This window comes from Lithobates pipiens, unplaced genomic scaffold, assembly GCF_037356315.1.
Source record: "Lithobates pipiens isolate NorthernLeopardFrog02 unplaced genomic scaffold, aLitPip1_a1.2 Scaffold_22, whole genome shotgun sequence".
Lineage (NCBI taxonomy): Eukaryota > Metazoa > Chordata > Amphibia > Anura > Ranidae > Lithobates > Lithobates pipiens.
Window position 1 is genome coordinate 92,493,457 of NW_027507784.1, and position 14,584 is coordinate 92,508,040.

Consider the following 14,584-nt stretch of genomic DNA (forward strand, 5'->3'; position numbering starts at 1 on the left):
AAGAGGCTACTTACAATGTTGTTCAGTAGGATTCATGGACAGAAAAAATTGTTTTGTGTTATTTCATCATTAAAAACAGGGGAAAAACTATAGCTCAATGGATCCAAGGGAGTAGTTGCCCCCTTTTCCCATTCACAATTTACTCCTTGCAAATAATCCACCCTTACTGTACTTATAAAGATTATGAGAAGCCTGTGTCTTGGCTACTATTCTGATGGAAGTTGTATTTAGCTTTTTGAATCATTAAATTATAATACAAAATTGACTCACCGTTGACTTTAGCACAACCCTAAACTTTAAATAACCTCCAGAGGTAACCTTTAACCTCAACCTAACACCCAAAGCTACTACCTAAAGTGTATTTTCTCCTAAAAATAAAAAAAAACAAAAAAGCTGAACTAGAGGAATCTCACCTGCCACCCCTTATATTCATGACTAGGGCATAACAGATGTCCTTTATCCCTTTCCACTAAGACTGCCGCTATGCCTCTTACCCCAAAAATCTAAATGAACAGACTGACAATCTGTTGGAGTTAAAATTGGCCAAAGCGGCCATTTATTAACAAATAAACAACTTATAAAAAATTCCTTTGAACAGAAATATAATAATAACGCCAATAATAACCTAGGTTGCTAATCCTCATGCTGCGTACACACGATTGGACTATCAGGCAAACTTAGTCCGGTGGACAAACCGCCGGACTTTGCAGCAGAGGTCCACCGGACTTTCCAAATGAGCGGACTTGCCCATATACAACCGGACTTTTCCGGCAGACAAACTCGGAGGCCGGACTGTGACATCATAAGGGGATGGGGTCACCATGTGACATCCCCCGGTGACCCCGCACCTTGTCCGCAAAATGCGTCCCTGTCATTGCGGCCAGAGAGAGCGTCGAGTCAACATCTCAAGGAAGAAGAAGAGAAGGCGGCGGCGGCAGAAGCCCCGGGCCACCGCTAGTAAAAGAGCTGGAAGAAGAAAGCGGAGGCCCGGCAAGAAGAACCGAAGAGGGGGGCAAGACCCCCGAAGTCGGAAGAAGAGGTGGCGGTGGCGGCGACAGAAGACCGGGCCACCGCTAGTAAAAGAGCTGGAAGAAGAAAGCGGAGGCCCGGCAAGAAGTACTGAAGAGGGGGACAAGACCCCCGAAGTCAGAAGAAGAGGCGGCGGTGGCGGCGAGAGAGGACCGGGCCACCGCTAGTAAAAGAGCTATAAGAAGATAGTGGAGGCCCGGCAAGAAGAATCGAAGAGGGGGACAAGACCCCCGAAGTCGGAAGAAGACCCTTAGATGGCGGCGGCGCCGACAAAGGAGAAAGCCGAGCTCCTCCGCTAGTAAAAAAGCTAGCAAAAGAGCAGAAGATAGCGGAGGAGTCCGGCGAGAAGACCCCCCAAGACGGAAGACCACCGGAGCTGTCCAATAAATTATTTTAAAAACATGTGTTGTGTTTTTTTCTTTACACTTTTTTTCACCAGGTGAATGGGTAGGGGTACATGGTACCCCAATACTCATTCACATAGGGTGGGGGGCCGGTATCTGGGGGCCCCCTTATTAAAGGGGGCTCCCGGATAAAGATAAGCCCCCCACCCACAGACCCCGACAACCAACGGCCAGGGTTGTTGGGAATAGGCCCTTGTCCTCATCAACATGGGGACAAGGTGCTTTGAGGTGGGGGGGCCGCAGGGCCCCCTTTCCCAAAGCACCCCCCATGTTGGGGGCACGCGGCCTGGTACGGCTCAGGAGGGGGGGCGCTCGCTCATCCCCACCCCCTTTCCTGACCGGCCGAGCTGCGTGCTTGGATAAGGGTCTGATATGGACTTGGGGGGCCCCCATGCCGTTTTTTTGGCGTAGGGCTTCCCCTTTAAGTCCATACCAGGAGGCGTACGATGGAGGCGGCGACATTGACCTCCTTTGCTAGGCCCGTCTACCTGGAGCCACGTTCAAAATTAACTGACTTTTCTCCGTGTGTGGGCAAGTCCGTTCATTTCAAATGTCCGGCGGACTAGCACACAGACGGCGCAGTCCGGCGGACAATTTTGAGTCAATGCACCAACAATAACAGATTTTACCACTTAAAGGTCCACAGCCACTGGACATCAGCTCGAGGACTATCCCCGCTCTCTGCTGACACCTCCATTTGCACAACTTCCTTGTTAACCCATCGTTAATTGGGATTAAACAGAGGACCCCATTCCATAGAGGAGTCCTTACTTTGATGTAACACACTAAATTTTGAATGCTTCCAAAGACCCCAGTCACTTGGCCACTATGACCAACTACAAGTCCAACCATCAAATGGGAGGGAGGGTGATAAGTTTGTTCTTTGTCCATTACCTTGAACTGCTTGCCGATTTCCAAAATCCCACCTAGATACTGTTGCAGCCCCTCCCTGAACATTTAATTCCACTGAATGTACATAACCTCATATCTATGAATTCTCTGCGGTTTAACTCTCTAGCTCCTATTTATTTATTTTTAATCTGGCTTATCTGCAACCATTGGAACCCATGGTTGGATGCACTGTTCAGTTGACAATTTTTCACTGACTTCTCTGATAACTGTGGATGGAAAGATCAACTTTTGTTGAGCTGGGTATTGTTAACAGGGCCAATCAGAGCTCAAATATGGGCTGATACAGCAGGAAGTTGGTGAATTTTGAGCAGTGTATGGCCACGTTAATGCCCTGTACACACGGTCGGACATTTCGACCACAAAATCCATCAGATTTTTTCAGACGGATTTTGTCCGAAACTTGTGTTGCATACACACGGTTAGCACAAAGTTGTCGGAAAATCCAATCATTCGGAACAAGGTGACGTACAAAATGTACGACGGGACTATGTAGAGGCCAGTAGCCAATAGCTTTCTTCCCCAAATTTATTCTGAGCATGCGTGGCACTTTATGTATTGGATTTCTATACACACGATTGGAAAAAGTCCGATCGGATTTTGTTGTCAGAAAATTTTAGATTCTGCTCTCAAATTTTTTCCGTCGGAAATTCTGACAGAAAAAGCCCGCTAGAGCCCACACACGATCGGATTTTCCGACAACATAATCCGATCTGACTTTTCCCTTCGGAATTTCCGACCGTGTGTACAAGGCATAAGAGTTTAGAACAATGCAACACTTTGATTTCTCATGAGAACAAAAAACAGGGGACATTTTCCAATGAGGACACTTTTGGATCCAAAGACAATTGCTTAAAGCAGAACTATACTCACCTTGGCTCCAGGGATGCAATGTCCAGGAGCTCCACGCCAGCTGCTGACATCTTTGAGTGGCCAGCTTCCAGGTGTCTGGATAGGGGTGACATCACTTTTGTGCATGCGCAGGAGTTCCGTCAGCTTCGGCATTACCAGATTTCTACAGTGAGCGGTGTGTGCAGCTCACTGCCTGTTTGCCATTTTTATTTTTTACCTAAAGTTACACTTTAAGATACATTCCATCTCTCATTTTATTGGTGAGATTTCATCCTGCTTCCTGTTGTGGCTACAAGATAGGAAGTGAAGAAAAATCTCCCCAATCGCATACATGGCAAAAAAAACAAAAGCTGACAGCAGTATTACCTCCTTCCCTACTCTGGTCAAAAATAAAAAGTTTTGGCTTTGAAAATACTTTTCATTTTTTGGAAGATTATTAGTTATTAGTTAGACAGTTATTCCAAATTTTTATGTTTTTTTTTGTGATGAAAAAAAACTACTGGGTAAAAAACTAAAATGCTAGTTTGCCTGGCTATCTCAGGTATATGTACTTTTGTAATTTTGAGCCACTGACCTGGAACTAGTATGCAGATTAGAAAGTCATGATTGCTGATCTATACATTTGTTCCTGGTCAGTGACTCAGGAATTACTGAAATCATTGGAACAGCAGGACATCCAGCCAGATAGGACAATATGAAAAGGCCGGGAATGAAAGCCCCTATATTCTCTCAGTACAGGTTTCCTTTCTCATTCATAAGTAATCATGTTGCTTCTGTAATGCACACTATGATTACAAAGAAAAAGATGGTTCCAGATGATCTTTTGACCTATAAGAGCTATAAAATCCTCTGAATGACCCCTCCCCCCCCCCATCTTTTGTGAATTCTGGATCCAACAAATAATGGGACAAAAGGTAGAAGTCAAAAGCTCAGCTGGAACCAAAGTGATTGCCAAAGTGACGTCATATCATCACACTTATTTTTCCTATTTACTATCTAGGTATTCTCGGTTGATATTGATGGCTCTAATGTTCGTGAAGTTCTTAATGTCTCGGTTGAGTCACCTGAAAATGTTGCTGTAGATTGGATTAGTAATAAACTTTATGTGGTGGAAACAAGTGTGGACAGGATTGACATGGTGGATCTGAATGGACAGAATCGGATAACATTAATAGCTGAAGATCTGGGAAATCCAAGAGGAATTGCAGTTGACCCAACAGTTGGGTAAGCAGCAGGGTGTTTAGAGTATAGTTTATCATACAGTATATTTTTGTTCTTTTTATATGTTTTTAATGTATGATTTATGTCTTTATTTTTAGTGTTTAAATAAAATCACTAGGCTAGGTTCACACTAGTGCAAATTGGATGCGGATTTGCATGTTAGGAGACTGTGACCGGCTCTCAATTGAACCTGTTCACACAGCTACAGGACAGCTGCAGTGCGGTTTGCAGAAGAGCTCTGTGCGTCTTCTGGTCCATTTCAGGTCCGAATCCAGCCAAAACATTGTGCCTGATTTGTCCTTGAAACAGAGAACAGGGATACACCCGACCCTGCTGTGAGCCGCTCCACACAGGGTACATCCATAAAATTCTGGTCATGGTGCATTATGGGTATTCTAAGAATAAATCACAGCAAAAACTGATTCCTTTCAGATAACCTCTTGAATTGAAAAACCACACAGCCCTGAACAGAGCAGGAAGGGAGATGGAAGAGATCAGAAATCTGACTCATTCAGTGGTGTGTAATTATTGACCACAGTTACTTTAATGTATTATATGACAGTATATATTAGGGCAGCAGCCCCCAACCTTTTTGACACCAGGGACCGCTGTCGTTCAAGAAACTTTTGCTAAGGACTGGGGTGTTGGGAGCAGGTTTTAGCACTTCAATCATCCCGACAACATGGTGATTGATATGCATCATTTCTATTATTAAATTGTAATAAATATTGAAATACTTTAACTCACCATAATGCAGAATCACTTGCCACTGTGGCCTGCCACCAGATGCAGCTTGTCACTGCAGCCTGCACTGCAGCCACCAGATGCATTGTGTCACTATAGCCTGCCACCCGATGCGGCTTGCCACTGTAGCCTGCCCCCCAGTGGTGGCCTGTCCATAAGGGACCCCCTTTACATGGAAGGTGCTGAACGCATGGATTTCACATTTTTTAAAAATTTTTTTTTAGAAGCACGTGATTAGAGCCTGAGAATTGGTTTAAAAAAAGGGTGGGCACTGCATCCCTAAACCACCCAGTTGTGTGACAATAGCGAATTAATATTCCCTATTGTCTTTCTGATTCTCCTCCCGGCCAATCAGGAAGCGGGTCCTGAGACCTGATTGGCCAAGAGGAGAAGTGATCGTACTGGCTGCCGAGGAGGAGAAGATGCAGTGGAAGCCGCCATGATGCAGAGGAGGCGGAGATGCAGGGTGAAGCCGATGAGGAGAAAGCGCTGCCCGCGAGGGTAAGTGCAGGGCTGGTGGGTTGACTGTTGAGCGCTGGGGGTGGGGGTGGGATGCGACCGATAGATTGACTGACCGATATGCCCCCCCAAAAAAAATGAAGCACCAGCCACCACTGCTGCCACCATAGCCAACAGATGCATTGTGTCACTGTAGCCTGCCTCCATAGCCTCCAGATGCGGCTTGTCACTGTGGCCTGCCAACAGATGAATTTTGTCACTGTAGCCTGGCACCACAGCCACCAGATGCAGCTTGCCACTGTAGCTTGCCACCACAGTCACCAGATGCAGCTTGCCATGGCAGGCTGCCACCACAGCCATCAGATGCAGCTTGTCACTTTGTAAGTCCAATTTGTAAAAGTTTTCTTTGTGCAGTGAAGAACGTACTACAAGTAAAGCCGCTTGCAGCCTCTCCCCAGCGCTACAGAATCAGCAAGGAATCACAATTCAGGAGCCAGGGGAAACCTGCACATGATCAGCTGATTACACAGGGTTCCAATCCTATGAGATTAAGAATCTTATGTAGGCATGCTCAACAGCGGTGATGCGGGCAGTGACGTAGGCAATGATGCAACTATGCCTAGTCTCTGCTTGTCTGACACTCATCTCCTTCAGTGCGGCCTGCCCTCACACAGGGCATGAACCTGCACCAGTCCGTGGCCCGGAGGTTGAGAACCCCTGTATTACAGTATTTAAACCCACTAGTAATCAGAATAATAGGAATGTATAACTTTCTTTATTATATTCAGGGCAAATCTTTACTTCCTCATTTTAGTTGTTTAAATATGAACATATGTATAATAAAGTTGCATCTTCAGCTCTTCAGTATGCTGATTTTCCACAGTCAAAGTGCACAGGTAATGCTGAGCTTTCTTATTAGAATTCCTTTTGTGCCAAAACTTTCATGGAAGCACACTGTATTAAATTTTTATTTGTAAAAAAAAAAAAAAATTATATATGTATATACATGTTATATAAAAGGCACATTTTATAAGTTCTATTGTTAGGGAGGTGGAAGAAAAAGAAAAGGGGAAAAAGGAAAAAAAAAAAACCTTTTTTCTTATTTTAAAACCAGGTATCTCTTCTTCTCGGACTGGAATAGCGTTTCTGGTGATCCCAAGCTGGAAAGGGCATTTATGGATGGCACAAACCGCCATGATTTAGTTAAAACAAAACTGGGATGGCCTGCTGGAATCACCTTGGATATTGTGTCTAAGAGGGTGTACTGGGTTGACAGTCGTTATGATTACATTGAAACTGTGACCTATGATGGACTGCAAAGGTATCATTCTATTCTGGACTTCATTATACTTTATTATATACTTTACATTCTTTATGTATTATTAATACAACTTACCTGTAATGTGCAATTTTGCCATAGGAAAACAGTTGTACATGGAGGAGACAGTGTCCCACATCCATATGGAATAAGCATTTTTGAACACTTTGTGTATTTCACTGACTGGACCAAACTTGCCGTGATGAAAGCCAACAAATTCTCGGACAGTTCCACATATCCCGTGTTCAGATCTTCACTGAGGCCTTATGGAGTCACAATTTATCATTCTGCGAGGCAGCCATATGGTAAATTTATTTTACGCATTGTGTTTTCTATTCATATTTTAACAAGTTGAAGTTGAAGTTGAAAAAAATTATATATCTAGTTAACATAAGTGTGGTTGACATATATTAGGTCAAGAGCAGACTTTAGTACCACGTCCATAGGTTTTATGCAGTCAGACAACAGGGCACAGAACAACAGTACTCCTCGGCAAAATAATTGTACCTCCTATTATCCCTACCTAAAAGACTGCACAAAGTACTGTTGGGATATTGAAATATGTCTGGGCATAACAGTGTTGTTTAGACCCTACACAGCAAAAAAACTAGTCAGCAGTTGAACCAAAGTATTGCTTACTAGGGATGTGCATGTAGGACGGGTTAATTTACAACACGTGCACAATACGTTAGTCCCCAGTCATCTGGCCTGCTGCCCAGCAAATTATACAGAATGGAAGTAGAATGAAAGGCAATTTTTTTTTTTCATTTTGGATAGAGAATGGGAGGGTTATGGACATCACAATTTTTACTGGTGGGATTTGATAAGGATCTCCTGACTTTTTAAGGGGGTGAAGGCCCAAAGTCAACCCTGCTCTCTCCCCTAACTCCTACCCCACACCTCTTACCTTCCTTTGTGATCCTTCTCTTGCTCTCTCCTACCTCATTACCCACCCTTACCCCTTTGTTCTCCATGTATCCTTAGATCTACCATATTTGTATGTTGATTTAATACCTCTATGGGACAAGTTGATTTCCTCAAAACTTTTATTGTTTTGGCTTCCATGCTCTATAACTCAAAATTTATTTCAAACACTTTATAGTTTGTATATGTTAACGAGTGAAAATCAGTAAAAGGATTGAACAACAAAGAAAGGTAGGGTTATAATTGCTGTCAGTCTTTTTTTTTTGCAAACTTTGTCCTATTGGGGAGATTTCTCTTCACCTTTGGTCCCATAGCCAAAAAGGGAAGTAAGAGTATATCCCTCCAAAATAAGGGAATTCATGGTTGTCGCCAGGGTCACCAGAACTAGTGGCCCATTAAAACATTTCTTCTCTATTCCTGTTCTGGTGACAACTCACAATTTGGGGTTTTCTTTTACATTTACTCTTGGTGATAGTGGTGAATAGAACAAATATTGAGGGTGAATCTCCCTAACAAGGACACAGACAGCAATAAAAACCTGGTAGATGTTTTAATCCATCTCATCTCTGTCCAAAACTAAATAAAAAAAAGTTTGTCCTTTGTTATACTTTAATTTTCTTTTTTAAGTCTTCAGTTGTATACATTTTCAGATAGATTTGTGTAAAGTTTGGTCCTACTCTAATCAATGGAAGCTGTGATTGGGCCAATACACGACAGGTGTGTAGGTCTGGACCTGAATGTGTACCTGCATGGGGTAACCTCCAGCTAAACTTACTGTTAGTTTATTTATTGGTACGGTATATATGCCCAAGTAATGGAGCACCTATAGTTTAGCAATGGCGCATAGGATTTTACATAGGTCTTGTTGTGACTTATAAGTAAATTTGCAAGTATACACAGATCAGATCTCAGTTTTTGTGAAATTGTTAGGTTTTAATTAGATTCCATGTGCGGGGGGCTGAGCTCTGGCATGGTCTTGTTTTATTTAAAAAGTTTGAGTAAAAAACATTTATTTAAACATAACCGTTTAAATATAAAACATAAATAAAAAGCATTCTTAACTGATATAGCAGGCATTTTTCCTTAGCTATACAAATGTTGACCCTATAGTAGTAATTTATTATATGAGATTATATGGTTACCAAAAATGGCAAAAATGGCTGCAGTATAGGACGGGGGACCCAAATGTCACTTTGAACACAATAATGCACTACCTCCCTCCAATTTTAAACAATGGTTGATAGATTCCAGAGCCGCCTTCCAAAAATGGGCAGCTTAGGATCACGAGTTGTTCCTGCCTAAAGTGTAAAATTGTCTAGTACTCTGCCTGCCCCCTCCCAAAACCTCTCAATTCTTGATTTATACCACTTATAGCTTTTTGAGCTGTCGGAGTCCTCGTCTTTAAACAACTTCTCACCTAACCCTGTCATGGAAATCTTCCATCTTCTGCTCCTGACTCGACCCAGACACTGGGGTCACATTCTTTAAAATGTGTAAAAATTATCTGATGATTTTCTGAATTACATTTAACGACAAAATAAAAAATTGAAGGTGTTCAAACAAAATGCCGTGAGCCACATAAAAATATCACGTATACCCTTCAAACTAAATTGAAAGCTTTGGGACTGGAGTTATTGTTCAGCTTGGAAAATGATTAAAAATATGTTTTTGGGAAACGTGCATATTTTATCTCATTACTTTTTTCTTCTGTTTTATTTCCCTATGCAGTGAGGAACCCTTGTGGAAACAATAATGGCGGCTGTGAGCAGATCTGTGTTCTCAGTCACAGAACTGACAACGACGGACTGGGATATAGATGTCGCTGTAAGTTAGGGTTTGATCTACACCAAGATGGACGCCATTGTGTTGGTAAGAATGATTGCTTGCATATGTCAATGGCTGCATTAAAATGTTTTGAAGATGTATTATATTTTGATCTGAAGATAAACTTTGGTCCCTATGCTACAGCATCTGGCCTGCTACCTGTGTTGCTACACCACTGCATCACATCATAATTATATTTATGACCCTATAAAGCTACCTTTTCTATGTAAATGCTGTTTTAGGGCTCTTTCACATGGTTGGGCATGCAATGTAGGTGTTTTAAAGGACAACCACACATTTGTGAAAAAAAAATATGGCAAATAAAAAATATATATATATAGCATATACAATTGCTACTCAAGTCATATTGTAGATTATTGTTATTAAAAATCACCTTTACTATCAAATTGTTAATTCAACACAATATAGCAACCTAGAGGTGTTCTTTACACGGTCAGTGTACAGACCGTATCCAAAAATGGCCTGCTTGTGTGAAGACTTGTGTGAAGAACTCTACACTAAGATACAACTCGTGTTTTAGGCATCCACTGCAATAAAAATATCATTTTTGGTGAAATACTCTCTAACGGTTAAAGAGGAAGGTCACCCAAAAGGGGAGGTTTGGCTTTTCTGCTTCCTCCCCCCTTCCTATTCAACCTTTGGATTTAAAAATAATTCCCCTCAGACCAACTAGGTGATTCAAGAGAAAGTTAGCCCCCCTTATGAGGCCACCCTGGAACTGTGAAGCAACGTGTTCAATGGACATAGTTGTGATGCAGTGAAGATGAGTTTTGGGGAAAATCCCTCTTCAAACAGTTCCATTCTCTTCCTGATTGCCTGCCCACCATGGGCCAACCTCCGATGACAAAGAGTTCCACTGTGGTTTGACAGCCAGAAGGTATGCCCATGTGAAAGGCCGTGAAGTCCATGTTAATAAACAATTGTATACGTTTTGGACAGAAGGAGGAAGGATTCGATCCCCTGTCTGGTTTTGACTGCTATCTGGGGCTCCAGATTTTCCTCTGCTCTCTTTCTCAGTCACAACGGTTTCCCCAGACAGGAGCTGAAGGACAATCTGGATCAGGGACAAGGACAGAAACAAAAATCTTGGAGGAATGAATATGTGCAACTGGAACCCTGGGATTATCCTATTACTATCCAATAGTGTTACAGTGGTATTAAACAAGGTTTATGGATTCTGAACTGGTGGCTTCTACACACCGAAAGATTGTCACAGTTTTCTTAGTTTGCAATGCAAATAAATGGATCATAGAATGAATCAGGTAGAAGACTATACAAAAGAGCCAATGCATTGCAGGCACCAAAACTTGCTACTTAATTAGGGCTTAAGGTTAGGAAACAATGTACAGTGGTGTGAAAAAGTGTTTGCCCCCTTCCTCATTTCCTGTTCCTTTGCATGTTTGTCACACTTAAGTGTTTCGGAACATCAAACCAATTTAAACAATAGTCAAGGACAACACAAGTAAACACAAAATGCAATTTGTAAATGAAGGTGTTTATTATTAAAGGTGAAAAAAAATCCAAACCATCATGGCCCTGTGTGAAAAAGTGATTGCCCCCTAAACCTAATAACTGGTTGGGCCACCCTTAGCAGCAACAACTGCAACCAAGCGTTTGCGATAACGTGCAATGAGGCTTTTACAGCATCCTGGAGGAATTTTGGCCCACTCATCTTTGCAGAATTGTCCTAATTCAGTTACATTAGAGGGTTTTCGAGCATGAACGGCCTTTTTAAGGTCATACCACAACATCTCAATAGGATTCAGGTCAGGACTTTGGCTAGGCCACTCCAAAGTCTTCATTTTGTTTTTCTTCAGCCATTCGGTGGTGGACTTGCTGGTGTGTTTAGGATCATTGTCCTGCTGCAGAACCCAAGTTCGTTTCAGCTTGAGTACACGAACAGATGGTCGGACATTCTCCTTCAGGATCTCTTGGTAGACAGCAGAATTCATAGTTCCTTTTATCACGGCAAGTCTTCCAGGTCCTGAAGCAGCAAAACAGCCCCAGACCATCACACTACCACCACCATATTTTACTGTTGGTATAATGTTCATTTTATGAAATGCAGTGTTCCTTCTACGCCAGATATACTTGGACACACACCTTCCAAAGAGTTCCACTTTTGTCTCATCGGTCCACAGAATGTTGTCCCAAAAGTCTTGGGGATCATCAAGATGTGTTGTGGAGAAAGTGAGACGAGCTTTGATGTTCTTTTTGCTCAGCAGTGGTTTTCTCCTTGGAACTCTGCCATGCAGGCCATTTTTGCCCAGTCTTTTCCTGATGGTGGAGACATGAACGCTGACCTTAACTGAGGCAAGTGAGGCCCGCAGTTCCTTGGACGTTGTTGTGGGGTCTTTTGTGACCTCTTGGATGAGTCGTCGCTGCGCTCTTGGGGTAATTTTGGGCGGCCGGCCACTCCTGGGAAGGTTCACCACTGTTCCATGTCTTCGCCATTTGTGGATAATGGCTCTCACTGTGGTTCGCTGGATTCCCAAAGCTTTGGAAATGGCTTTATAACCCTTTCCAGACTGATAGATCTCAATTACTTTCTTTCTCAATTGTTCCTGAATTTCTTTGGGTCTCGGCATGATGTGTAGCTTTTAAGGATCTTCTGGTGGACCTTACTGTGTCAAGCAGCTCCTATTTAAGTGATGCCTTGATTGTGAACAGGTGTGGCAATAATCAGGCCTGGGTGTGGCTAGAGAAATTGAACTCAGGTGTGGACAACCACAGTTATAGTATGTTTTAACAAGGGGGCAATCACTTTTTCACACAGGGCCATGATGGTTTGGATTTTTTTTCACCTTTAATAATAAACACCTTCATTTACAAATTGCATTTTGTGTTTACTTGTGTTGTCCTTGACTATTGTTTAAATTGGTTTGATGTTCCGAAACACTTAAGTGTGACAAACATGCAAAGGAACAGGAAACGAGGAAGGGGGCAAACACTTTTTCACACCACTGTATATTGGTATATGGTATTTTTCCCACTGATAGAAGCACGGTGTTTGTCAGCAGTTGGATTCAATACATTTTTCTCTTACAAAGATTTTATTGCAGAAAATAAAATCATCAACTTAAATCAACAAACAGATGGTTACATCAGAGCATAGCATAAAGAAAAGGGTCCCAACAGAGGGACGCTGAAAGGGACATTATATAATTTACAAACATGGTTAAGGTGTTAATGGTGGACTAAGACCTGGGTATCCAAACTTGTTAAGAAAAATAATAATAATATATATATATATATATATATATATATATATATATATATATATATATATATATAAAGGCTCAAAACAATTCAGCTGACTGAGAATGGGTATTCAGGTACTTAAATTTATGACATTCAAGTTTTAAGATGTCATCACTGTAACCATCCTCACCAAACCAACACCCGTTAGTAAGAAAAACATTTGTACATGAAAAGGGAGACAAAAAAAAAGAACTAGAACGAAAGTTAGAAGGATACGTTTAAAGGAAAGAGAAGAGGAAAGAAAACAAGGGTAGAAGAGAAAGAGGGGGAGTAGTGGATTCAATATATTTTTATCTGGACTATTAACTCTTGTTGTGGCTCTTCAATCTCAGCATGATTAATTTTCATTAGAAATAAAATGGAATCAATTCCAGCAAAGATTAACACTTTCCAGCCTCCTACATAGGCCTTAGTTATCATGATTAAGGCCTATGTAGGAGGCTGAAACTCGTTATTCTTCACAGGAATTGATTTCACTTTATGTTTCGTTGGATGAAATAAAGTAACAGTTTTTATGTCAAGATGTCCTGGTACCAGATTTTTTACTTTTCTACTGGATGCTTTTTGCTATGTGTACAACCCTCTCCAGCCGCTGTGTTACATTATGGAGGGGCAGTTTATGTTTGGTAAAACCATAGCTTAATCCCTGTTTTTACTACCCCCTAAAGATCTATTTTCCATCCTATGTGAAATCAAGTAACAAGTTTTGGCTGAACATACACATTAAGGGTCCTTTCACACGGGGCAGATCAGTGCTGATCCGCCCCGTGGATATCCGTTTGCTCAGCGGGGAGATGACAGGTCCGTCTCTGCACACTGCGCAGGGACAGACCTGTCACAGCGCCGCTCTCCCCTATGGGAGATCGGGTGACGACGGACCGCAGTGTCTGTCGTCACCTGATCCGATCCGCTGACGGATGGAAAAATAGCTTTTTCTTCCGTCACACTTTTTCGGATCGGAGCGGGTCGGATGTCAGCGGACATGTCACCGCTGACATCTGACGCTCCATAGAGCTCTATGGAGCATCCGTTCAGGTCCGCCTGAAAAACTGACAGGCGGGCCTGAACGGATCGTCTGTGTGAAAGGGGCCTAAGAGATTATTAGCAAAAAATAGTCTTATCTTTACAATTAATTTCAGTGTTTTAAACACACCTGTGCTTAAAAAAACAGAGCCAAACAATACACATCTATCTTGTACTTCATGTCCTGTGATCAATCGCTGTCTCTAATTCTCTTCCAGGTGTACAGAAATTTTTGCTCTTCTCTTCCCAAATGGCGGTCCGTGGGATTCCATTTAACCTCTCCTCCCAGGAAGATGTCATCATTCCCATCACCGGTGTGCCCTCCTATTTTGTGGGAATAGATTTTGATGCACGAGACAACAGTATATTTTATTCAGACACTGTGAAAGACATGATCTACAAGCAGAAAGTAGATGGGACAGGTAATGATGTTGTTTATACAGCTCTCCACACAGTGTTGGTCCTATTAAGGAAATACGTGGCAAGAACAACACATTTGATTCACTAAAGAAGTAGAACATGTTCACTTTGCAAAAGTGAATTTTCGTAGTGCCAGGAATTTTTGACTTAGAAAAATGTGCTTGAAAAAGAATAT

The 14,584-nt window shown here is 42.1% G+C and overlaps 1 protein-coding gene across 2 annotated transcripts in view; it reads left to right on the forward strand.

Moving 5' to 3' along the window:
- LRP2 (LDL receptor related protein 2) overlaps positions 1-14,584 on the forward strand; it is a 348,324-nt gene that overhangs the window by 134,798 nt on the left and 198,942 nt on the right. For both annotated transcript variants that reach the window (XM_077447895.1, XM_077447894.1), the window contains exons 12-16: positions 4,195-4,418; positions 6,733-6,939; positions 7,039-7,241; positions 9,589-9,729; positions 14,208-14,411. In XM_077447895.1, coding sequence (XP_077304021.1) covers positions 4,195-4,418; positions 6,733-6,939; positions 7,039-7,241; positions 9,589-9,729; positions 14,208-14,411 — 979 coding nt within the window. The remainder of the gene's footprint in view (positions 1-4,194; positions 4,419-6,732; positions 6,940-7,038; positions 7,242-9,588; positions 9,730-14,207; positions 14,412-14,584) is intronic.